General features: G+C 39.1%; 1 protein-coding gene across 1 annotated transcript in view; it reads left to right on the forward strand.

Moving 5' to 3' along the window:
• The window catches only part of COL3A1 (collagen type III alpha 1 chain), a 67,205-nt gene that overhangs the window by 38,038 nt on the left and 6,166 nt on the right, over nucleotides 1-23,001 (forward strand). The window contains exons 14-45 of the mRNA XM_074967761.1: nucleotides 971-1,015; nucleotides 2,478-2,531; nucleotides 3,475-3,573; nucleotides 3,734-3,778; nucleotides 3,899-3,997; nucleotides 5,558-5,611; nucleotides 5,780-5,887; nucleotides 7,157-7,210; nucleotides 7,314-7,412; nucleotides 8,853-8,906; nucleotides 9,330-9,428; nucleotides 9,639-9,692; nucleotides 9,806-9,859; nucleotides 10,968-11,021; nucleotides 11,513-11,566; nucleotides 12,226-12,270; nucleotides 12,388-12,486; nucleotides 12,579-12,686; nucleotides 13,179-13,232; nucleotides 14,244-14,297; nucleotides 14,402-14,455; nucleotides 15,172-15,225; nucleotides 15,725-15,832; nucleotides 16,000-16,053; nucleotides 16,583-16,636; nucleotides 18,244-18,405; nucleotides 18,543-18,650; nucleotides 20,071-20,178; nucleotides 20,662-20,715; nucleotides 20,892-20,999; nucleotides 21,898-21,951; nucleotides 22,061-22,168. Of these exons, the coding sequence (XP_074823862.1) occupies nucleotides 971-1,015; nucleotides 2,478-2,531; nucleotides 3,475-3,573; nucleotides 3,734-3,778; nucleotides 3,899-3,997; nucleotides 5,558-5,611; nucleotides 5,780-5,887; nucleotides 7,157-7,210; nucleotides 7,314-7,412; nucleotides 8,853-8,906; nucleotides 9,330-9,428; nucleotides 9,639-9,692; nucleotides 9,806-9,859; nucleotides 10,968-11,021; nucleotides 11,513-11,566; nucleotides 12,226-12,270; nucleotides 12,388-12,486; nucleotides 12,579-12,686; nucleotides 13,179-13,232; nucleotides 14,244-14,297; nucleotides 14,402-14,455; nucleotides 15,172-15,225; nucleotides 15,725-15,832; nucleotides 16,000-16,053; nucleotides 16,583-16,636; nucleotides 18,244-18,405; nucleotides 18,543-18,650; nucleotides 20,071-20,178; nucleotides 20,662-20,715; nucleotides 20,892-20,999; nucleotides 21,898-21,951; nucleotides 22,061-22,168 (2,412 nt within the window). The remainder of the gene's footprint in view (nucleotides 1-970; nucleotides 1,016-2,477; nucleotides 2,532-3,474; nucleotides 3,574-3,733; nucleotides 3,779-3,898; nucleotides 3,998-5,557; nucleotides 5,612-5,779; nucleotides 5,888-7,156; nucleotides 7,211-7,313; nucleotides 7,413-8,852; nucleotides 8,907-9,329; nucleotides 9,429-9,638; nucleotides 9,693-9,805; nucleotides 9,860-10,967; nucleotides 11,022-11,512; nucleotides 11,567-12,225; nucleotides 12,271-12,387; nucleotides 12,487-12,578; nucleotides 12,687-13,178; nucleotides 13,233-14,243; nucleotides 14,298-14,401; nucleotides 14,456-15,171; nucleotides 15,226-15,724; nucleotides 15,833-15,999; nucleotides 16,054-16,582; nucleotides 16,637-18,243; nucleotides 18,406-18,542; nucleotides 18,651-20,070; nucleotides 20,179-20,661; nucleotides 20,716-20,891; nucleotides 21,000-21,897; nucleotides 21,952-22,060; nucleotides 22,169-23,001) is intronic.

Genomic DNA, 23,001 nt, shown 5'->3' on the forward strand with positions numbered 1-23,001 from the left:
ATGCTTTTTAGACACATAAAATAAAAGCTCCCTGACTCACAGAGCTTACAGTCTAAGTGAGATGTAGTACATCAAATAGTGTATAGGAGGATATGGCAGAATATATGGTTTCTGCAAAATCATCATGAAAATTTACCAGCCAAAGATCAGCGGTTGTAGTAAAGGGCATGCAGATTTGATACATGCCATGTGTCCTTAATGAGTCCTTCTTTATATTGTATGCTAATATATTATACTTTGAGGGTATAAGCTCAGCCAACAGGGTGGGCAGGATGGAGTAGAGGTCAGCATTGCAAGACTGACTAAACGAAGTGACTGCTGTAGAGAAGAGTGAGACTGTGGTGTCCCAGCTTGGCCTACAAGCGGAGGTCGTAATTAACGCCAGCTAATGCAAACAAGTCTCAATCTAAAATATAACAGAACAGGGACTGTTTATGCTAGTACTCAATGTACTGAGCAATGAAGATGTCTGATACATCTACAGCAGAGGCAACAGGCCTTAAATCATTGTTAGTTCTCTTGTGCCACATTTTATCCTTTCTCTGTGGTTGTAAGCTATAGTCATTCAAGAATGCATGACATCTATTGCTGTCTTATTTATTTAATCTAAAGTACTGGTCACACGCATTATGTTTTGCTTTATTAAGCATGATTGCTATGCATTAAAGAATTTCTGGTGTCTAATAACATATTTCCTTGTCTACCACTATCGTATCATTACAGCAAAGTGCATGTACAATCGATAGGACCCTTTTGGATATTACTACTACTGCTGCTACTACTATTGTTATTTAATATAGTATGCCACCATACCTGAGGAATTGTGTGTACCTTAATAAAATATATAGGAATGCATGGACACACAGAAACATGGTTTGAAAGTCAATATCATTGTCCAATATCAAAGTGCTTGGCTTTTCAGCCCCAAAGAGAATGTTTGGTATGTGATTATGTTGTATTCTTTTGGTAGGGTGCCCGTGGTAATGATGGTACTCCAGGAACATCTGGACAACCTGTAAGAAACTTAATTATTGTTTTCCCTTAACTATTGTGTTGCTTAACTATTTTTCTCTTGCCCATGCGCTTGATGTGCTACAATGCCACCCATTAATTGGACATGGTTTGCCTTATGAACTGGTGTCTTATGCAATTATACTTTTCAAGAACTTTATGCTTATTATGATTGAAACATAAAACCTTTATTTTTGATGAAGAATAAAAAGAAAATAAGAGAAATCATGGTCCTGTAAATAAAAAGGATGTGTATGTATATCCAAGCTTTTCTCTAATTATTTACTGACAAAGATAATGGAAACTCTTTATATGGGCCAGATTTTGAATGATTTCATCATATAAGTTACCCAGCCCTAGCGCTAGACCATGATGTCAAGCTGTCTATACTAGCTCACGAGCAAGAGTGCCAACCTCAGGGCAGACTGTCAAGGAACAGGGCATAAACCCCAAACTGGTTGTATGTTCTATAATTAGATTTCATCAACCAAGTAACAAGTGTGAACTCCGGTCTATCTTGCCTTTGTGATAGATTGACTCTTACCCCAAAAATCACAACAATATTCAGGTTACTCCCAGTCCCAAAGGACCAGTCATTTACTCCAGGTCAGTTGTACCTCAGATCTCAAACCAAAAACAATGCTTGTAGCCAGTCCTATAATACTAACTAAAGAGTTATTAACTAAGAAAAAGAAATAAGATTGTTATTTACAAGGTTAAAGCAGGTAAACAGACACACACAAATGAGATACAGTCTTAGATTTCAAAAGGTAATCATAGCTACTATAATATGCAAGCTCTATATGTCCTTTAGCGCTAGCACAAGCCAAGCAGTTGGTGATCCCTTGCTTATGCTTAGAAACATTGCCCTCTCCAAATTCCAAGCAGCATCCTGATATAGTTCCTTCTTGTCAGGCATTTTTATTCTCTTCCCCCAGAGTTCAAGCTGATGGAATGAGTTCACACGCAAGCCCCCTCTTCATGAATGTGGGGGAGAGCAATCAACAAAGTCTTTGTCCTTTGATGCTTCACACTGGCTCATTCACAAGGCCATACAAACCATGGGGTAGCCCAACTTTTTTATTTTTCCAACTACTTAGAAATTGTAATAGTAGCAACCATATTCTCCTCTTTTCCCTCTCACATGCTTTCATTCAAGTGATCTGTTAAAATAGTTTGTGCAATATCATCTCGATAATCATACTTTTCCAATTGAAATTATTCAGGTACAAAAACATCCACATCTGATTGAAAATGTACATTGAATAAGGGTAACTAAAGTATAGGTGTGATATTTTAAAACCACCCAAATTTCATCTTCTGGAGTATGACTCATATTTCTTGATATTTTGCCAGATGTTTTTTTTCACGACAGAAAAAAACTCTCTCAGGTTTATTTTCAAATTAAGATTCATTCCATATGACCTTCACCTCTTTTAATAATAACTTTGCCTTCTTTATTTAAGGGTCCCCCTGGCCCTCCAGGAACTGCAGGATTTCCAGGCTCTCCAGGTGCTAAGGTACCTATTTGAAGATCTATTTTACCATATGACATATGCCTACATATATACCTCAGAGATACTGGTGTGTGTTTTTCACTAGATGGTTCCTCACTTTCTGGCTGCTGTCACATTTCTTGGAGGTCTATAGCTGATGTATTTTCATACACAGAATTAGGCAAATCATGTTCACTTCACTCTCACAGACACTCCCATTGCAACCAATGCATGTGAATGCAGTGAGGATTTGGCCCAAGGCCTGTAACATCTCTCACTTCTGCATATGTTTTGGAAGTTTCTCCAGGATACTTTCATGCTGACCTCTAGACACATTTACAATACAAGTAATACAATCATCCAGTAGTACTACTAATTTTGTGTGTCACCCATTCTAATGTGAAGCCCACACCTGTGCACATCACTGTCCTTGCAACTGTTGATCTGTTTATCCTTCTCCTTTTTTAGCCCTTCTTCTCTGGAGACTCTCTCTGCTCCTCCATGTTAAATATACAAATGATGTGCTCTTTTTTATTCTTTTCTTATGTTAAAAGGAGTAAATTGCAGTCTTGTTCCTCTAAGGAATATTGTAAGGTGCAGGATGGGGCTTTGGCAACTAGGTAAAGGTACTCTGATGCATTCTACCTGCACAGGAACGAGGCAGACACAATGCCTTATAGTGCATGAGGGGGAATGTGCTTTCTATCACTCTTTAGAACTGCATGAGACAATATGCAGTATGTCAGCAAGTGCTGCTCAGCACATATTGCCAAGTTCTAGCTGGCTGTGTTCCCTTGCATCAGTTACCTGCCCACTTTGCTCAGGATAGGCTAGTGTCAGCATTCTGCCATGGTCAGGCAAAGGTGCACTGGCTGAGGAAGAGGTAATGAGGCTAAAATGTTAATATTATCCATTGGGAGCAATACTAGAGGGAGTTCAATTTGCTCTCATACCATCTTCTTCATAGGGTGAAGCTGGTGCTCCTGGTTCCTCAGGCTCTGATGGTACCCCTGGACAAAGAGGAGAACCTGGTCCACAAGGTCATGCTGGTGCAGCTGGTTCTCCTGTAAGTAACAAACATCACATAAGTCCTCGGAAATATTGTGCTGGTTATACAAACATATTGTTATGATTACTGCCATACAAATTGATGATTGCAAAGTGCTATGGAATTTTTTGATTTAAGGACACTGTGTTAGCTTTGATTAATCATTTCTTCTTTCCAGGGCAATCCTGGAAGAGATGGAAACCCAGGTAGTAAAGGTGAAACGGTAAGTATCCCACCAAATTGTCATTTTTTGCAATGTTATTGGTCGGGGTTACAGTTTTGATTACACAGCATTCAGTAATGCCATGCTTTATTCATATTAGTGTCCTTCAATCCTATACAGGGCCCTGCTGGTATTCCTGGTGCTCCTGGGTTGAGTGGAGCCCGTGGCCCTCCTGGTCCCGCAGGTATCAATGGAATTCCCGGACAAAGAGGCCCGTCAGTGAGTTACCAACATTCTTTTCATTACTAAGATAAAACAAGGGGGTAAATTCCCCATCACCTACAACAGTGCAAACCCATTAACACCAGTAGGGTTGCACAGGTGTACAGGAAGTCCTCGGACTTACGACACAATTCATTCCTCAAAATTGCGTTGTAAGTCGAAATGTTGTAAGTCGAAAACACTTTTCCCATAGGAATCAATGGTAGGAAGGGGGGATTGGTTCCTGAACCAAGGCTTGATATACTATTTTCACCACAAAACCCAGTTTTTTGTACTAAATGAATTATAGATGACTAATGTTGCAACATCAATGTATTTACTGAACACTGTATTTTGTAAACAGCATTCAAATAAACATATACACTCACACATGCTGCTCAGAATGCTGGCAACACAAGCTCAGAAAGCCAAGGAGAATGACACACATGCTGAGACTCAGCCAATCACTGTTCAAGCTTTCTGATTGGCTGAGCCTGGAGCCAATCAAAAACAAGTGGCAACCCTACCCAGCAACAACCTACCCTGCTGCCTCAAAGCCAATCAGAAGCGACCCCTTCCAGCTCCATACCAGTATAATGCAAACAGGAAGTGATTTCAAGCAAACTTTATGCAAATTGAGTGTCCTAAGTTCAAAACAAGCATCGTAGGGGTGAAACGGGCAATCAATAGAAAAGCGTCATAAGTGGCATCCAACGTAACTCAGGCATCATAAGTCTGAGGACTCCCTGTACGTGACAGAAGAATATGGCTTCGGGAGTTCTGTTAGGAGCCTTCATCCATTTCCCATATATTTGAACTTGCCTAGTCAATTCTACCATCCCTTTGCAATTGTCTATTATAATTATCCAACCAACAAAACAGAAAAGCACAGCAAAGCAAAAACTTTGGTAACAGTATAATATTGCAAAGCCATAGTAAAATTACAGATTTTTGTCCATCATAACTATTCCAAGTGTTGAACCTTATTGACATCTCAACATATCTCAATTGACATACAGTAGTTATATCTTTGGGTGGTAGGAGGATGTATCTGGATGGCCACTCAGATTTAAACTCACACCATTCATCCATTTCTAATTGTTACATATAAAAATTTTCATCTTTTTTATTTCTAAATTTCCTTGGGCCTGCCCCATGAAATCTATTCATAGTGTGTAAAATACTTATTATTGTATTAACATTGAAATTAACGTGCTGTGTCCTGACAGAATTACTCCATAATTCCTCAAACCTTATTAATGCAAATTCCCATTGGCATCCAGCAAAATTGACATCAAGCTTCCAGTGATTCAAAACCAGAATGAAACTTAGGGTTTGACCCAACGGAAGCACTCACCTGAGTAAGGGTTACAGGATCATCTCTTTTACAGAGAGGATGTATAACCAGCTCCAGTAGGAGTCTTCCACTTCTGTTTGACTCCTGTAAACAGATAAACCATAAAAATGAGCTGACAATTTAAATGCTGAGAGATATATTTCTTATTATTATTGTTACCTAACAAACCTACCGAAATATTCTGTTATGTAGAAGCATTAATGGAAGTGTGTTCTGTTTAGGGTGAACCTGGTAAGAACGGTGCAAAAGGAGAGCCAGGCTTACGAGGAGAGCGTGTAAGTGATTTTCTAAATATTCTAATTTCTTTAATGCATCATCATGTTTTACAAGCTTATTAATAACAGGCCAAATACAGTCCTTACCCCAGGCAAAACTTCCATTGAACTCAGTGAGAGTTTTGCCTCTGCACAATATGTTTTCACTTGTTCCTGCTTTGTCACTAGGGTGAAAATGGTATTCCAGGTGCTGCTGGTCCTCCTGGCGAAGAAGGCAAAAAGGGTGCTAATGGTGAGCCAGGCACAAATGGTTTACCTGGAACACCAGGAGAAAGGGTAAGTCACTCCAAGTTACCACACTGGGTAGTTAAATCATACGTCACATACCATGTACCAAAACTTGGGATTCAAACTTTGAATCCAAATAGATATTGAACCAAACTTCCAGATGTGAACATCCTACATACTGGAAAACTTCAGATCCAAATCCTAATCTAGATCTGCTCTGCATGGCTTGGGTCTTTCTTTACTTTAAAATACATTAAAGTTATTCTTCTTTTCATAGTTAGAGGGTTATTAATCTTGAAAAAACTGGTGTTTCTACCCAAGATTTTGAACTGAATAAGAACAGAAAAGTATAGTATAATATGTATTAAAGATGCCAAATACAATCCCGCTACAATTTGTAGAATGACACTCCATCAATGAAATTGAATTCCAGCAGATCAAATGAACATGACAAAGTTTCAGCTCTTGAAAGTGAAATTAAGATTGATTCGTCCATATTCAGGATAATTAGCTGATTCTTCTGCCAACAGTCTTTTAACAATTAGATGCTACTGGTTTGTATAGAGTTTTATCATGGAATAATTATTGAAATAAATTGTTCCAGCATCATCAACAATGACAGCCTGCTGCTCATTTTAATTTCCTGTTCCCACCTAAAACAAATTAGAATTGAGATTGATTCAATTTTATATTCACTAACTTTGGAAAGTATTTTGGAAAGTTGTGAGGAAATCAGAGATGCACAGTGAACAAAATAGGAGGAGGTTGAATGCATGAGTGAACTGCAAATGGAAAGTTGTCTTAAAACAATGCAGATAATATTAACTAATGTCATCAAAACATTGCAACCAAGAAGCCTTCTTAAAGAATGATAGAGAAGGAAAATCATTTTTCAAGGCAGAAATATGTTAATTTTTTAACATGAATTTAAGGAAATCCTAAAGAATAGGGCCTATACCAATGCCCATTGAAGTCACTTATAGGACTCCCTTTGACTTCAGTGGATGTTGGATTAGACCCAAAGTGCACTGTGCATAAAGAAAAAGGATCTTGAATCTGTACAGCCAGGATGGAATGTCATCTCCATGTATCTCCTTCACTGAATATCACTAAAATATGAGTAAATGTGGTTGGTTGAGAAACATCAAAGTTTGTTATTACAACATTTAAAAATATTTGGATCTATTTGTGTGAACAAAACTTTGCACACGATCTTTCAAGAAACCAGCGGATGTTTTTGATTGTCTCTGCTACATAGGTAGACTTTGCATGTTATTTGATCCACAGGAATAAAATGTCTGCTCTCTTGCTTGGCAGGGTACCCCAGGTTCCCGTGGCATACCTGGTAGTAATGGACTTCCTGGAGAAAAGGTACATGCTTCCCCAATTTCATGAAATCCATTATAATAATGATCATTTAAATAGCTTTATTTACTTATTGAGAATGTCCAATGTCCTTTTTAAAAATATTAAGGGTCCTGCTGGTGAACGTGGTGGTCCAGGCATTGCAGGTCCAAGAGGAGCTTCGGGAGAACCTGGACGCGATGGTGGCCCTGGTCTTCCAGGAATGAGAGTAAGAGAGAATGTTCTTTTAATGTGCTATTAAGATATTTTGATGATGATCTTTATTACAGGTGGCTGAGCTGGTTTGATTCAGCAACCAGAGCCAAATTTCCAATGGGATATCAAACCTTTTTGAGATTTTCAATCCATGTCGATATCTATTTTATGTATTTAATTAATTATATTTAATTGTACACCCTGTGCACTTTGTGGTTGTGGTCAAAAATGGAACTAGAAGTGCAAAAAATACTTTAAGGACACTCCTTCTTATGGGATTTCCAACCCAGGTGTTCAAGCTCAAGAGAATTAAACAATCTGAATAAATTTTGGATAAGTATTCAGACTTCTGGGTACTTAGCTAAACCCCTGAACCTTTGACTGTTTGCTACCATATCTGAATTCCAATTAGCTCAAAATCCTTTCAGTACATTTTGGTGATTTTCAAAGCAATGAGTTAAATCCTTTCCTCAGTGCATTAGGGAGTGTCTGAAGTTGAGTATTGCATACTTAGGGTTGTAGTAACCTCCAAAGCTGCCCTCGTGCCCTTCCACAGAAGTGTATTTGGTCAGTGGACCATATAATACCAAATCAACCAGCACTGACCTGCCCCACTCCCACAACATTTCTCTACAGTTGGGAGCAGGAAGACTATATGAAGCTGCACTCCATAGGATGCAGGAGGTACCAAACTGCTCAAGTTACAGCTTGGCTCTTATAGTTTTTGACCCTATATAAAGTTCCATTGGATAATTTTATATTTAATCTAATTTTATCTAAAATATAAAATTTGAACATTATTTTTTTTCTGTTATGAAGCATTTAGTAAATGTGCTGTTTGGTCTTTGGCATAGAATATTTGATGCCCGTAGACTCAATCAGAGAGAAATTATAAGGCATTAGGCATAAAAAGCAGAAAAGTACAATGTGCTCTACTGAGAATTAGTGGGTACTGGTGACCAGTATTTGTAAGTTCAAAGGTCAGCAATCACTGATTTTTCCATACAGGCTTATGAGTTATTACATTTTACAATAAAATAGTTTTTATTGGAAATCAATGTGATTTTCAGACATACAATGTGATATACATCATATATTTGGTAAATTGAAGAGCAAAACCAAAGTTACTAAGAACGTGCTATTAAATGTAGTTGTATGTAAACAATAGGGACTTAATGAAAATGCTTTCACTGCATACTTTAATTTTAGAGTATAGTGATTGCTTTTTGGTGCCTAAAGCAACTTCATTTCCTCTATCGAATATCTCCGAATGGGCTGAATGCCTATTAAATGAATTATTGATCAGCTTGTCCCTCGTAAATCCAATGGATTTCTTTAGTGAGCCTGAAATGGTTTTGTAAAACTAACTGTAAATAATGGTGTCTCTATAGAATGTAATCTAACAACATTAGCTTTTTCACTAAAAATTAACATATTTTTTCTTCAAATGAAGGGTTTGACAGGAAGTCCAGGAAGCCCAGGACATGATGGCAAACCCGGCCCTCCAGTACGTACATTGCACAAATATTATATGATAGTACTGTCACTGGGCTTGCCTTTGATCTCACTTAACACTATTATCACTCCATTGGAGTCCTGGTGTGAAATGTAGGCGAGATCAGAAACAAGTTCATTAGTTGTATTCTGTGTTAATTTTACAGTGACCCACTATTCCATATGTTTTTCATTGTAACGGCACTGTCCAAACTTTGTTATTTAACATCACTATAAACACTGACTCCTCTTCCACAGGAGTTTACATGTAATTTAAAAAAAATCATAAAAGTGTATTTCAAATGAAAAGTTAGCCAAAAATAACATAGTCTTTACTCACCTTTTAACTCTTCCGTTTGATTTTTTTAAAACATTTCTCTATTGTTTACATAATCATTTGTTTCTTCTAATTGTCGCTATCTCTCTCCTGCATCAGGGTAATCAGGGAGAATCTGGCCGACCTGGTCCTCCAGGCCAGTCAGGTCCACGAGGTCAACCAGGTGTGATGGGTTTCCCAGGTCCTAAGGGTAATGAGGTTAGTGTAATTCCTTGACTTAAAAAACATATACTTAATTGGCCAGGTCCTCTGCAGTTGTAGATCAGTTTAGTTCCATTGACTTTGATGGTGCTACATTGATCTAATTCTGCAGATGATCTGGCCCTATACCTATGAAACTCTCATTTTAACTAGAGTTTGAATTAGAAACATGTATTTTAAATATGTCTGGTCTTTCCCTTTTTAAAGGGTGCGCCAGGTAAGAATGGAGAAAGAGGTGCCCCTGGACCCCCTGGCACACAGGTCAGTTTCATTTATCAGCTTCTCTTTAGTAATAATTCACAATGTCCTCTGTGATTTTAATCCTTTTAAAAATTGCACTGATCCATAATCAGTCTAATTTTGTGATTTGACAGGGTCTTCCTGGAAAGAGTGGTGATATCGGCATCCAAGGTCCTCCAGGAGTCGCTGTAAGTGCAATGTCCAGCATCTCAAAAAAGAAAAATCTTGGAACAGCTGATATATTTTCTGTAAAAAACACATGTTAATATTTCCCAAATACTTTTCAACTGCTTAGTGTTGGTGGTCTGCAAAGGGAGTGTGAATCTTGAGAGAGAACATTTTCTTCTCTGATGGAGAGAGAAATTTCCCATTAGTTATGAAGACAGAAACACCTGGTGGACTAACTTGTCTTTGTTTGTTTGTTAATAAGTACTCAGTTTGTTAAAGATAACTAAGACAGAAGTTCTGTTCATATAAACTGAAGTGAATGGAGCTGTGCCAATTTAAACCAATTTAAGGATTACTGGAGAAATTTACAATTTCCTTTGGCAGTTTACCAGTGTTAAAGTTAGGTAACCGGGGTGCTGTATTAGGCATGTCTATGAAGGTAGTCTTTCTGCTGGAATTTTAGCTGATGGTAAGAGAGGAAAGATAGAAAGAATCTTCGCATGAGCTCCCAGAGGTACTGGCCTCAAGAATTCACAATACCTCTTTGAATGCAGGAAGATGAGCATGGATGAGTTTGACAAGATGGCTTCCCCCTTTAGAAGTGGGACACTGCCGTGCTTCCTTGTCTACCTGCTCCTTCTGTGGAAGCTAGCAGAGCTAGCCTAGAGCAGAAATTTCATTTAGGGGAGCACAAGGAGTGCCATTATGTGATCTCTTCTTCCATTCCACAATGACTTACTCATACAGTTGATTCCCTTGTGTATTGGAAAGACATCCATAAAGCAACTTGTGAATGTCTTGGGAAGTTTTAATATTTTTGATTTTTTTATAAAACTTTCACAGTAGGCTTAATGTTGCAGATCTTATTACTGTAAAAAAAAAAACCAAAACAAAACCTTTGACTTTAATAGTTTTATGAGAGTATAGTCAGCAAGATCAGAAGGGTCTGATAGTCACATGACAAAAGCTCAATGGTGCTAATGGTTCACTTTTATGTTTTCATTTTTGTCTAATTTTGTGACTTAGAATATATGTGGCATTTTAACTACAATATGAATATGTTAAGAATTCTTTTATGTGTAAGAATGATGTTGATGAATTTTGTGTTGCTTTTTTGTTTCCTTCCAGGGTCCTCCTGGTGAAAAAGGAGAGGCGGGATCTCCAGGTCCATCTGGCTTCCAGGTACTGTTCATTTCTTTTATTGCTTCCAATGCAATTTTTTAAAACAGGCTAACAAATAAAGAAGACCTTAAATATTTCAATTAGGGCTTGTTTTCTCACGTTTTGAAGTGAGAAAGGTCAACCAAGATCTTCATGTAAGTTAGCTGATCAATATCTGGCAAGCCTGACTGACTCCATGAAGAATGGTGATGGATCAGTGGGTTATCTATATCTGAAAATCTGGCTTTCCAGTTACACCTTCCTCATTTGCAAAATATTAGATACAATTACAAAATTATTTTCACTGAATTATTTCTGTGTCACATTTTCTCTGACTTTGGAGAATGCACAATTTAGGTTGGAAAACTTAAATTACAATAGATAGCTCTCAGGACAGTTGTTCCTATTCTGCTTTTCTCTAAATCACCATGCAATATCAATCATATACAGATATTTCTATCTAGGTATATATAAAATATTTATTTATGAAGTGGTGTCTTTAATTTAAACAGGGATTACCTGGTACTGCAGGCCCACCTGGAGAGAGTGGAAAGCCTGGAGAACCAGTAAGTTGTCCTTTCTTCTTTTGGAAATCAAGAAATCAAAACACAAATATAAGAACAGCAATTCCTTTCAGGTCCCCTTTTCAGACGCAAAACACCTTAAAAATAGAGGAATCTGTATTTTTGTGTCCTGGGAAGCCGTGATCCATCACAGGGTCTTTGTGCCACAGCACTGAAGGCATTATCAAGGGTGGGTGGGTTGGACGGGTGCAGCCAGAAAAATGAGGATTTGGTCAGTGTATCCATTATAGCGTATCTATTGGCCAACCCCCTATCAGAGTACGAAGTGGGTGGAGCAGACACTGTGGCTACTGAAATCATGAAGAAATCTGTCATACTGTGGGCACATGTGGGCTAACAGTGCTGATCCGATTGCCTCACCTCCCTTTTCTACCCCAGATATACCACCTGAAAACACACCCTATGACAGCACTCTTAAACCTGAGAAGGCCACTATATTTTGACATCCATCTCTGGAATTACCATCCTCTTGAAAATGGTATTTCCAAGAATTAGATCATAACAGGAGCCAAACAGGGGTAGTTTGTATGATCACTATTGGGGGTAAAATTTGAAGGATGCCAAACACCATTTTTTGAGATAGGTTTACTGTGTAAAATGTAAAGTATATGGGTTAATAATATTTCTTGCATTGTAAACAGGGACAAAGAGGTGAAAATGGAGCCCCTGGACTCCCAGGTACTAAGGTAAGCATTGCAACAATATTTCTATGATTAAATATGTGAAGGAGAGAAGGTAAATAAACACAGAACCATCGTACAGGCCTTGGGAACAAAGAACTAACGCATTTTTCTTTATGGCAGGGTGAAAATGGTCTCCCAGGTGAACGTGGTCCACAAGGTGCTCAAGGTTCCCCTGGAGCAAGAGGTGGAACAGGTCCTCCTGGCCCAGAAGGTGGCAAGGTACATACTTTATGCTCAACCCTTCACTGTGTTACATGAATCATTCAGGTGCACATTCAAATTTCATCTATATTGCCCCAATACACTTGTAGGGTCCTGCTGGTGCGCCTGGCCCCCCCGGTGGTACAGGGCCACCTGGTTTGCAAGGAATGCCAGGAGAGAGAGGAGGTAACGGAAGTCCTGGACCCAAAGGAGAGAAGGTAACTACTCCTTTTTTCCTATTAATTTTGTGAAAATACCATTTTAGCTTCAGACAAAGCAGCAGATTTGTCATATGTTCACTTTTGGCCTAATTTCAAAGGTGCTGAGTACCTGCAGTTCCTACTGACTTCAGTGAGAGCTAAAGGTACACAGCATCTATGCAAATCGGGACATATATTTTCAAGAGACTACACTATGTGAAAATGCTGAGAGATTCTTGGCTGGTATAAATCGGCATAGCTCCACTGAAGCCAATGAAGTGATACCAGTTCGCACCAAAGGAGGACCTGGCCCATTTTTTCTACTCCTGTGTGGTTGAATCCATTTTGAGTGTTACAACTGATTTCCATGTCTGACTGTGTATTCTTAGGCAGAATGTTATACTGAATGCCAGATTTGCGTTACCACAGTTAGAAAATCCAGTTATCGCGATACCCTTGTAACATTTTCCTCTGTAATTTTCTAAATCCCTTTTGATTTATGTTTGACAGGGAGAGCCCGGTGGCAGAGGTGGTGATGGCTTCCCTGGTAAAGATGGACCAAGGGTGAGTATAACCTCTCATACTGTGTGAACATTCTTATTGCATGTGACTCAGCTTCAACAGCTGTTGAAGAGTCATTTACAATGCAAGTAAAGTTCTAATGAATGACCGTCATTGTGACATGAACAGCAAACCTCATCATGTCCAGGGGAACTGATTTTGTTAGTGCAGGTTTATATTGGAAAAAAATTAGATTTAATCCTTGTTTCTCATAACTTACATTTTTGATCGTGCAGGACGCTGATATAGTATAAAATAGAATCTTGATTACTTGAAGCCTACAGATAAATAAGGTTCAGTTACTTGGGAAAAACATCCAGATGAAAGTAGCTGCTGGTTTCTCCAAAGTTAACTGGCTGAAGAGGACAAGACTGAGGTGTGGGGGAGAGGAGTATATAAAGACTTCCATGAAGAATACTTCTACAGCATTTTATATATAGTAACTAGATGAAATATGCAACTTCATCCAACACATGAAATAAACCAGGCATGGTGCATCAACATGATGAGTCACAATAAATATAAAAAACTAGTTTATGGGAAAGTTATGATTGCCAAGGTATGTTAGATTTTCATTGTCGTTAATGTAGTCATTTGATTGTTTCTTCCTTACTCTGTGCCTCATCATATGCCCACTGAACTAAGTTTCTAACCTCCCACTGACTTCAGTGGTGTAGGACCTAGCCCTCTGCCAATAATAGAGGATAAAAATGGATCAGGTATTATGGAATCATGAGAAATTTGGTAAATTGTCTGGAGGTAAAGCTAGGTGAATGGATAAATTCCAGTAAATACCAATGGAATTACTCCCATTGACTTCAATGAACATTGGGAAAACAAAGTCAAGATGTCTACGCAATCCATCGAAGTGTCAATGTAACAAAGAAGTAGATTGTCTGCTATTAAAATAACTAAAAAGCCATATATATACTGAGCGTGAGATGCAAGTTTTATTGATCACAATACATGAAAATAATACTCCTATACTAAATACATTATTTTCTAATTTTGTAGGGATCTGCAGGTCCCATTGGGCCCCCAGGTCCAGCTGGCCCACATGGAGATAAGGTAGTTTATAACCTTGTGTTGAAATGAGGGTTGTGTATATATGTATGAGATTCCTCCTTAGATGGAGGAATAATTCTTAAACAAACATCTTTCCATTCTTTCAGGGAGAACCTGGTTCAGCCGGACCCCCTGGTCCTACAGGTGCCCGTGGTGGTCCTGTAAGTGATCGTCCTTTTTGTTCAGTCATAACTCTACTGTAGATTCTATTACCTGGGTGAGATTCAGCTCTACAGTTAAGTGATGTCTTCAAGAACAGATGGGGCCTGATTTCAAAAGGTGCTGAGCACCTGCATCTCCTACTGACTTCAGTGAGATTTGTTCTGGCTCAGAACTTCTGAAAATCAGACTACTTATTGTTAAAGCTATGAAAGATACCAGAGAAGTGGGAGAAAATCTGAGATGCACAGTTTCTTGGTATTTTCATCTCTGGTTGAAAATGTCACTAAATAAATAAATAAAATTAAATCCTAAAAGTTTTGAACTATTAGTTTGTTTAATGGTCTAATTTTGTATGTTTTCTATTTTAATAATTAAGTAAACTTTTCAAAATTCACTTATTTAGTGGTGTCCCTTTTCATATTGATAAAATGGGCCAAATTTTGATCCCAGTTACACCAGGGTGAAACTGGAATAACTCCACTGAGGACTTACACGGATGTAACTGAGAACAGGATTTGGCACAAGGCTGATAATTATCAAGAGTGACATAATTAAACAGTTTGAAAGTATAAAGTTCAGTAACCACATTTAAATTTTATTTCAAGTAGGGGCATGATAGAGTAACATGAACCATGTTCACCAAAGAGTTCTCACACATGAGGTGTGAAGAATATTTTTCTCATTCTTACATCTAGCATATGTTTCTTTTCTGCAGGGTGATCGAGGTGAACAGGGCCCCCCTGGGCCTGCTGGCTTCCCTGGAGCCCCCGTGAGTATAAATACCAAACAAACTGGATACTCAATTTTTATTTTTAATTCATGTTAGTAATAACTGACCATATTCGTGTCCATCTTAGAATGATTTACCAAGCACAGCATGGCAAACTATAACTCTATATTCCACTTCTATATTTAATATGTATTTTAATTTTATTTCCCTTTGTTTACTTACTCAGCCATACTTCAAGATTCCCATCCCCTTCCCTATCAAATTCTCTTTAGTGAGATTTAGAGCACGAGACACCTATCAATACAGTCTGCAACCAGAGCTGAGTTTCTAAATTGTGTGTCAGCTCCTTAGACAAGAGTATCTGGGTCTTGGTTCTGATCTCACATTGGATTTATATTATCCATTGCCTTCAATGGATTTATAACTTATAGCCATGTATTCTTAGTTAACAAGTGGATACATCCAAGGAAACTCAACTACCTTCTGTCTCATAGCCCTTTTAACAAAACAGAATTTATAAGAATTTATTTGAATACAGGGACAAAATGGGGAACCTGGTGGAAAAGGAGAGAGAGGCCCTGGTGGTGAAAGAGGTGAGCCTGGTCCCGCAGGAGCTGCAGGTCCTCAAGGAGGCCCTGGTGCACCAGTAAGTATTAAGTATTCATTGTTACTCAAATTCAACTTCAAATTTCTTTCAGTTGTGATATTAGTTTGAGCTGTTTGAAATGCATAATGCATTGACACATCTTAGAATCTTATCTGTTGTTGATGGTTTTTCATATCAGATTACAACGTTCTTTTCATTCACTGTAGGGTCCAGCTGGTTCCCAAGGAGCAAAAGGAGAGCGTGGTGCTCCAGGCAGCCCTGTGAGTGTTAACCTTTTCTGTCAGTCTATCGCTGGTAGACAACACTGCTGATTATTACTGGGGCAACAACTCCAGCACGATCTGCAGCAAGCACAGTGCATTGGTGGTCTTGGACTGGCTTTGGCATAACAAACTTCTCCTGCACAGGAGGAGGCTGGAGTAACTAAGCCAAACCATCTATGGCCTACTCCAGGTCACCTGCGATTTTGATCTGAAAGACCACCTTGGCAATTTTTCTTAGACCCTGAGATATAGCTGAGATCTTCCAGCGTCAAAAGTTAACATTGGGACTGTATGTTTAGTTATCATGGAAATTTATTCAGCCCTTTTACAAAATGGCTAAATATCACCCAGCCTTGCTCTGTTCTTTGCCTAACGCCTTTGCCATGATTTTGAAACCACAGCAGAGATGTATTGTGTTAGAAAACTCAGGTACCAATCAAACTTCTGATATTCTCTCATCCTTTTTCTTTCCTGTTTTGTTGCCAATGTTTTAAAATTGACTACTACGCTTACTTATGCATTTCAGGGTTCATCTGGTTTCCCAGGTGCTAGAGGCATTCCTGGTCCTCCTGGTAGTAATGTAAGTGTATACTTACCTTGCTGTTATATCTAACTCATATCACTATTACAGTACATTGGCATAAATAATACACAAGTATACTGAAAGTAAATTTTCTTCTTTGTCTTAACTTCACAAAAATGGGCTTATCCCCATCTCACTTTGCTTTGGATGGCAATTCTTTAATTTATTGTCCTGATAGTCATTGTGCTTGCTCCTCCAAAGCCTACTGAACTCAGTGAGGTCTCTCCATTACCTCCAGTAGAATTTGGATTATTTATTTATCTATCTGTTTATGGTGGTCATAAATGTTCTGTTCTCTCTCTTGCTCTTTATGATGCAAGAAATGCACAGTTTAGGATCTTGACTTGTAGTGTTTTCTTCTCACCCAAAGCCTCCTTTCTTTCTATCAGTGATTTTAAATTGTGTTCCATAGATCACAGTTGATCGCTTGGGCCCTTTTTGGCTGCCTGCAGAATGAAACAATTTTAGAACCAAGCAGTTAGAGGGAGGGGTATTTGGAAAGAAGATGGTCCATAGGAGCATCATTCCCTTACAGAGGTGACCCACAATATGAAGATCAGATAACTGAAAATCTACACTATCCCATTATAATCACTATTTCCTGCATATTACACTTTCCCAAATTTTTGTAGACCATCTCTGTCCCAAGAAAAGCTATTCTATATTACACTTGTTCACACCATATGCACCTTCTTACACCATAAATACTAGACTATGACTTTGGATTCTTTTTTTTTAAACAAACTGAAAAATGGACGTGGCAAAAGTTGGATAAATCAACTAAATTTCATTAAAGATTAGCATTTACCCACAGTTACCATACAGTCTTAAGTGAGAAATGACATAAGAAAAGTTCCTGCTTCCTGTCATACCGTGAGATTTTTCTTAACAGATTCTTATGTCTTTTCAATATTCCATAGTCACAGACAGACCCAAATCAAAGTTCTGCTTCACAGTTAGAAAATCATGACCATGAGAAGAATATGTATATATAATCTACCCCCAGTAAATACTGGATAATAAAGTTCACATTTTTTGGCCTTATCTAAAGTCCTATGAAGTCCACAGAAGTATTTCCATTGGCTTCAGTGGGTTTTGGATCTGACCTTTTATTGAAAAGATTTCATTGCATACATGTTCCATCTCTTTGATACCAGGCACTCCATACCAGGGCTATGATACAGTGACAGCGAGAGTACTAGAATCTGTTCTGGGTGTGAGATTCCAGAAATCAACCAGTACCATCAATATGTAGGAATCCCTCTGGCAGAGCCCTGGGATAAAAATATGCAGTTCCACTTCCACCCAAGACTTAAAATATCAAGAGGAAAAAAAATCTAGATTTAGGTGAGGGGATAGGCTTTTATATAAAATCAGGCCAGCCTTTCCAAATGTAGGTGCCTAAAGTTAGGCATCTAAGCCTGCATTTAGACACCAAAACAAGTGATGTATTTTGCATAGGTGCTGAACTCTCACAGCTCCCACTTACTTTAATGGAAAATGGTCTGTGTTAAATTGATCATGATGAAGTAGTATATAGTGTTGACTCATCTAGTATATCCGATATTGTATCTGAGTCTTCTCTCTTTGAAATTCATGTATAGGGCAATCCAGGGCCACCTGGTAATGTTGGAGCTCCTGGAAAGGATGGTGGTCCTGGTCCGGCAGGTAGCACTGGTCCGGCTGGTAGCCCTGGAGGTGCTGGTCCTAAAGGTGAGCCTGGCCAACCAGGTGAAAAAGGTTCACCAGGTTCAAGAGGAGAAACGGTAAGTAAATTATTTCGCAGTGTTCATTAAACCTGTGAATAGGAATTTAATAAGTATGTCATCAAAAGAAGATAATGATTCAAAGTCATGTTTCAACTGAGTACCTAACACTTATTTATTTGAAATATTTTTGACAGGGTCCACCAGGTAGTCCAGGCCCCTCAGGTATAGTTGGTCAACGTGGTATTGTGGGACCGCCAGGCCTTGCTGGCAGACCAGGTGCTCCTGGCATGCCTGGCCCAAAGGTAAATGGAGGTTTATTGACATAAATTACCCTCAAAGATAATGCAGCTGACATTATGCAGTAGATATCTAATAGAGTTTCAGCCTTTCACAGAATTACAGAAATGTAGAGCTGGAAGACCTTGAGATGTTTTCAACTCCAACCCCCTGTTCTGAGGCAGGACCAAGTGAAACTAGACCATCCCTGACAAGTGTTTATCTAATTTGTTCTTAAAAAACCTCCAGTGATGCAGATTCCACAATAATCCTTGGAAGTCTATTTCAGAGCTTAACTACCCTTATAGTTAGAAAGTTTTTCCTAATATCTAACCTACATCTCCCTTGCTACAGATTAAGCCCATTACTTTTTGTCCTACCTCCACTGGACACAGAGAACATTGATCACAGTCTTCTTTAAAACAGCCCTTAACATATTTGAAGACTGCTGTGAGATCACCCTTCAGTCTTCTTTTCTCAAAACTAAAGATTCCAGGTTTTTTAAACCTTTCTTCATAGGTCAAGTTTTCTAAACCTTTTATGATTTTTGTGACTCTTTTCTGGACTCTCACCAATTTGTCCACATCTCTCCTAATGAGTGGGCCCCCAGAATTAGACACAGTTTAATGACAATCCTGAATTCCACATGTAATGAATGTGACAAAATTTCTTGAAAATAGGCCAAATCCTGAAGTCCTTACTTGGTTTGTACTTAGGCAAATTCCGACTGATGGCAAAGCTAAGTGAAAATTAAGTAGGGACTTCTGGGTTTGCTCCAGTAGTTAGAGAATGGCATGAACTATAAAGTTACTATCCAGACTAAACTTTCCCTGTATTGAGTGGTACTTGAATCTGGAGTTGTCTTTGGTCTCTACTACTAATATTCTTGGATTGTTCTGAGGATTATCTAAAAGTATATGAACATCCTCACACAACTGAAAAACAGAATAATTCACTAGTAAATCTTCATAAAATGCATCAAAATTCTGACACATCATGTCTCCAGTTGTACCACACTTCTCTGTTCTCTTTAACTCATTATTCAATGGAAAGGCCCATGCAATTCATGAGTAGTTCTTCGGTGTTAATGTCTCTCATTACCAGCTATTCATTTGCTAAATTTTCATTATGTACCTTGCTCAAAAAATATAAGACAAACAGAACATCACTTTCAAACCCTCACAGAAGCTGTTCATCCCACATCTGTTGGGCCAGATTCTGTTCTTATTTATTCCATAGTAATCAGTGGAGTGGCACTGGATTTTCACCATTGTAGCTCTACTGAAGTTAACCCACTCCTTCCTGGTCAGTGTTTTTGCACAGGATGCTGCACTTGATTGGGGGGGGGAGGCGGGAGGGAGAGAGAGAGAGAGACCAAGAACTGAATAATTTGATGACACTACAAAAAATCAGTATGTAATGAACCCATTTCATTTTTCTATGCAGGGTGAAGATGGTAAACCAGGCAGTAATGGTAACCCAGGAGAACGTGGCGCTCCAGGTCTACAAGGTCCTCCTGGTCTAAGTGGCCCATCTGGAGAATCTGGCAGAGATGTAAGCAGATATTTCAGATTTTCATGCTAGACTGTGAATTATACACAGGCCTGTCTAAGGGGGAACTACAGTGGATTTAGAATCCCTCCCTGAAAAGCCTGGTGCATAGGGGAACTGGCCCAACACCATTCTCATTTAAAAGGATGCAGCCAGTTCCCCCTAGTCCAGCCTACCCTCTCTGTAGGCCATGGTCCTATCCTAACTGGTGTCAACCAAAGGAACACTCCCTTCACTGTTACAAGTGCAGGGGCTGCAGCTGTGACAGATCCTTATAAGGGCTACACATGAATCTCCTGGCATGCTGTCTTCCTGAAAATCTGCAGAAGGGCTGCCTACAACCTGGTCCTTTCTGTGAGAGCTGTATTTAAATCATTTCTGTCTCTCTTCATCTTTTGAGGAGCATTATCCTGATTAAGTCTAAAACATGTTGGCTATGCCATAATGCTGCGAATATTTAAACTTTTACCTCTCCGTGTTTTTCAGGGTAACCCTGGATCAGATGGCTTGCCAGGTCGTGATGGATCCCCAGGACCCAAGGTAGGAGGCATTAAGTATCTATGGCATGTATAGATTGCCAGTCCCTGAGGTATCTAGGTACTGATCTGTACTGCACCTGCTGTCTCTACGGCATCAGTAAGGTGTTGGTTACATATGCACTATGTTGTAATAAATAGATGTGTTTCTGATGCTGGTTGTTGTGAATGTCTCTGCAGGGCGATCGTGGTGAAAATGGTGGCCCGGGTTTACCTGGTGCCTCTGGTCATCCTGGGCCCCCAGGGAACGTTGGTCCAGCTGGAAAAACAGGTGAAAGAGGACATCCGGTAAGTGCAAACACCACAGAAAGCACCTTCTGTCCATTTTGTATTGTTTTACCAGATGCAATCTGTTTTATACACTAACAGAGAGCACAGGAGTATGGAAGAGTCAAACTGTGTGTGTGTGTCTGTCTGTCTGCAGCAGTGAAAGGCTCTGGCTGGGGAGAGGCAGCCGGGAAAGTCTTTCACTGTGGTGGGGAAAGGTTCCAGCAGCAGATACTACACTGCTAAAAATATCAGTGTAGACACAGAGAGGCACTGCTTGGAGAAATAGAGAGCCATACAGGGAATATACCCCAGGCATCAGGGGTCTAGGGCACTCTATTCACTTAAGCAGTGCCTCACTGTCTACACTTCTGTTTATACCTGGGCACGCCGTGTACTCTACATGCTGCCATAAGTGTAGACCTTCCTAAATCATAAATAGCTATGCACAGTTTAAGCTCAAACCCATATAATACTTTTTGATGCCACATAGTCAATAAGCCAACCAGACTGTCTCTCTTTACAAACTATGCTATGCCTGTACAGCACTAGTAATATTATAATAGCTGAGGGAGTCGTGCACTTTGGAAAAGCCCAACCTCTCACCAAATGTTGGGTCTAATCCTATAGGACACTAAGTGCCTCCCGACAGGAGCCAAATTCACTTGCACATGAGGCCTGGTCTAATGTATCAAAGGGATTGTTTAAGTGGAGCTGGCTATCAAGTAGATTTTGTAGTCTTTGTTACCAAATAATATAAGAAACTTATCAACAGAAAGCTAAGCTCAGTTACTAAGTTTGTGGACTTTCTCCCTAGTTTCTGACCAGCTCTAGTATTTGCACGTACTGTCTCTCTAGAGAAAAGAGTATGGCAATTGCATTTGATCATGAATAGCTCTCATTCCTTTTTTGTCCCTAGGGTCCTTCTGGTCCCGTTGGCCCTGCTGGTCCTTCTGGTGCTCGTGGTGCTCCAGTAAGTCCCCCTTTAAAGCACTTGGACTATCAGTTCTGCCATTTTCTGGTTTTGACAATTTCTCCTACTTATTTTTATATCCATTTTTATTACTAATCTATTTTTAAAGGGTGCCCAAGGTCCTCGTGGTGACAAAGGTGAAACTGGTGAGCGTGGCAGCAATGGCATTAAGGGTCATAGAGGATTTCCTGGTAACCCAGGTTCCCCTGGCCCCCCTGTAAGTATTATGTTGAAATTTTATACTAAGGCTATAATTCGTCTTTCAATTACAGTGATTCAGTGCCAGGTAACAGAGGAAAAGAATTCAGCGTTATGTAATTTACTAAAGCATCTGTGTATTTTAAATATTAAAGGCAATCAGTAGTCTTGATCCCGATGTTACACCAAGGGGGGACAAGGATGAATAAAGATCTCAATGGATTCATTAGGTTCCTAAGACACAAAACTGGGTTTGAGAAAACCACTTTGAATGAGGCTTCTGGTTTTGTTTAGGGTAAATAATATTCACATTTATGGTCTGTGACTTTGTCAGAATCCTAGTGTTTTTCTCTTGAGATTTTCAAAGATGCCTGTGGGATTTGGCTGCCTAGTTTTGGCTAGAAATTAATGGCAACTGGATATCCAAATCCTTAATTTGGCTTTGAAATATACTATCCTTAGAGTCTGAAGACTGGATTTTTTGTTGCCCTGCAACTTGTGTAGTCATTTACACCAGGCAAAGTGAGTGTGAAATGCTATCAGATCAGAACTCTAGTGTTTTACATGCACTGTGCATTCATTTTGTTTAGCTATTAATGACTACACAAGGCACAGAGCAACAAATAATCCAACCCTAGGTATATATAATTGTCTTCACAGTCATATAATTCTGCATGAAGAATTTGTATTTAAAGGAATTTTAACTGTACAGCTTCCACTGACTCTAAAGAGAATCTACAAATCCCATGCAATTCTCTAAAAATGAATGGGTTATGTAATATCATAGCAATGCCACAACTGTAATGGCATTGCATGTAAAATCTAAATGAGTAGAGGCCATGCTTAAAAAGC

Source organism: Natator depressus, chromosome 11, assembly GCF_965152275.1.
Source record: "Natator depressus isolate rNatDep1 chromosome 11, rNatDep2.hap1, whole genome shotgun sequence".
Lineage (NCBI taxonomy): Eukaryota > Metazoa > Chordata > Testudines > Cheloniidae > Natator > Natator depressus.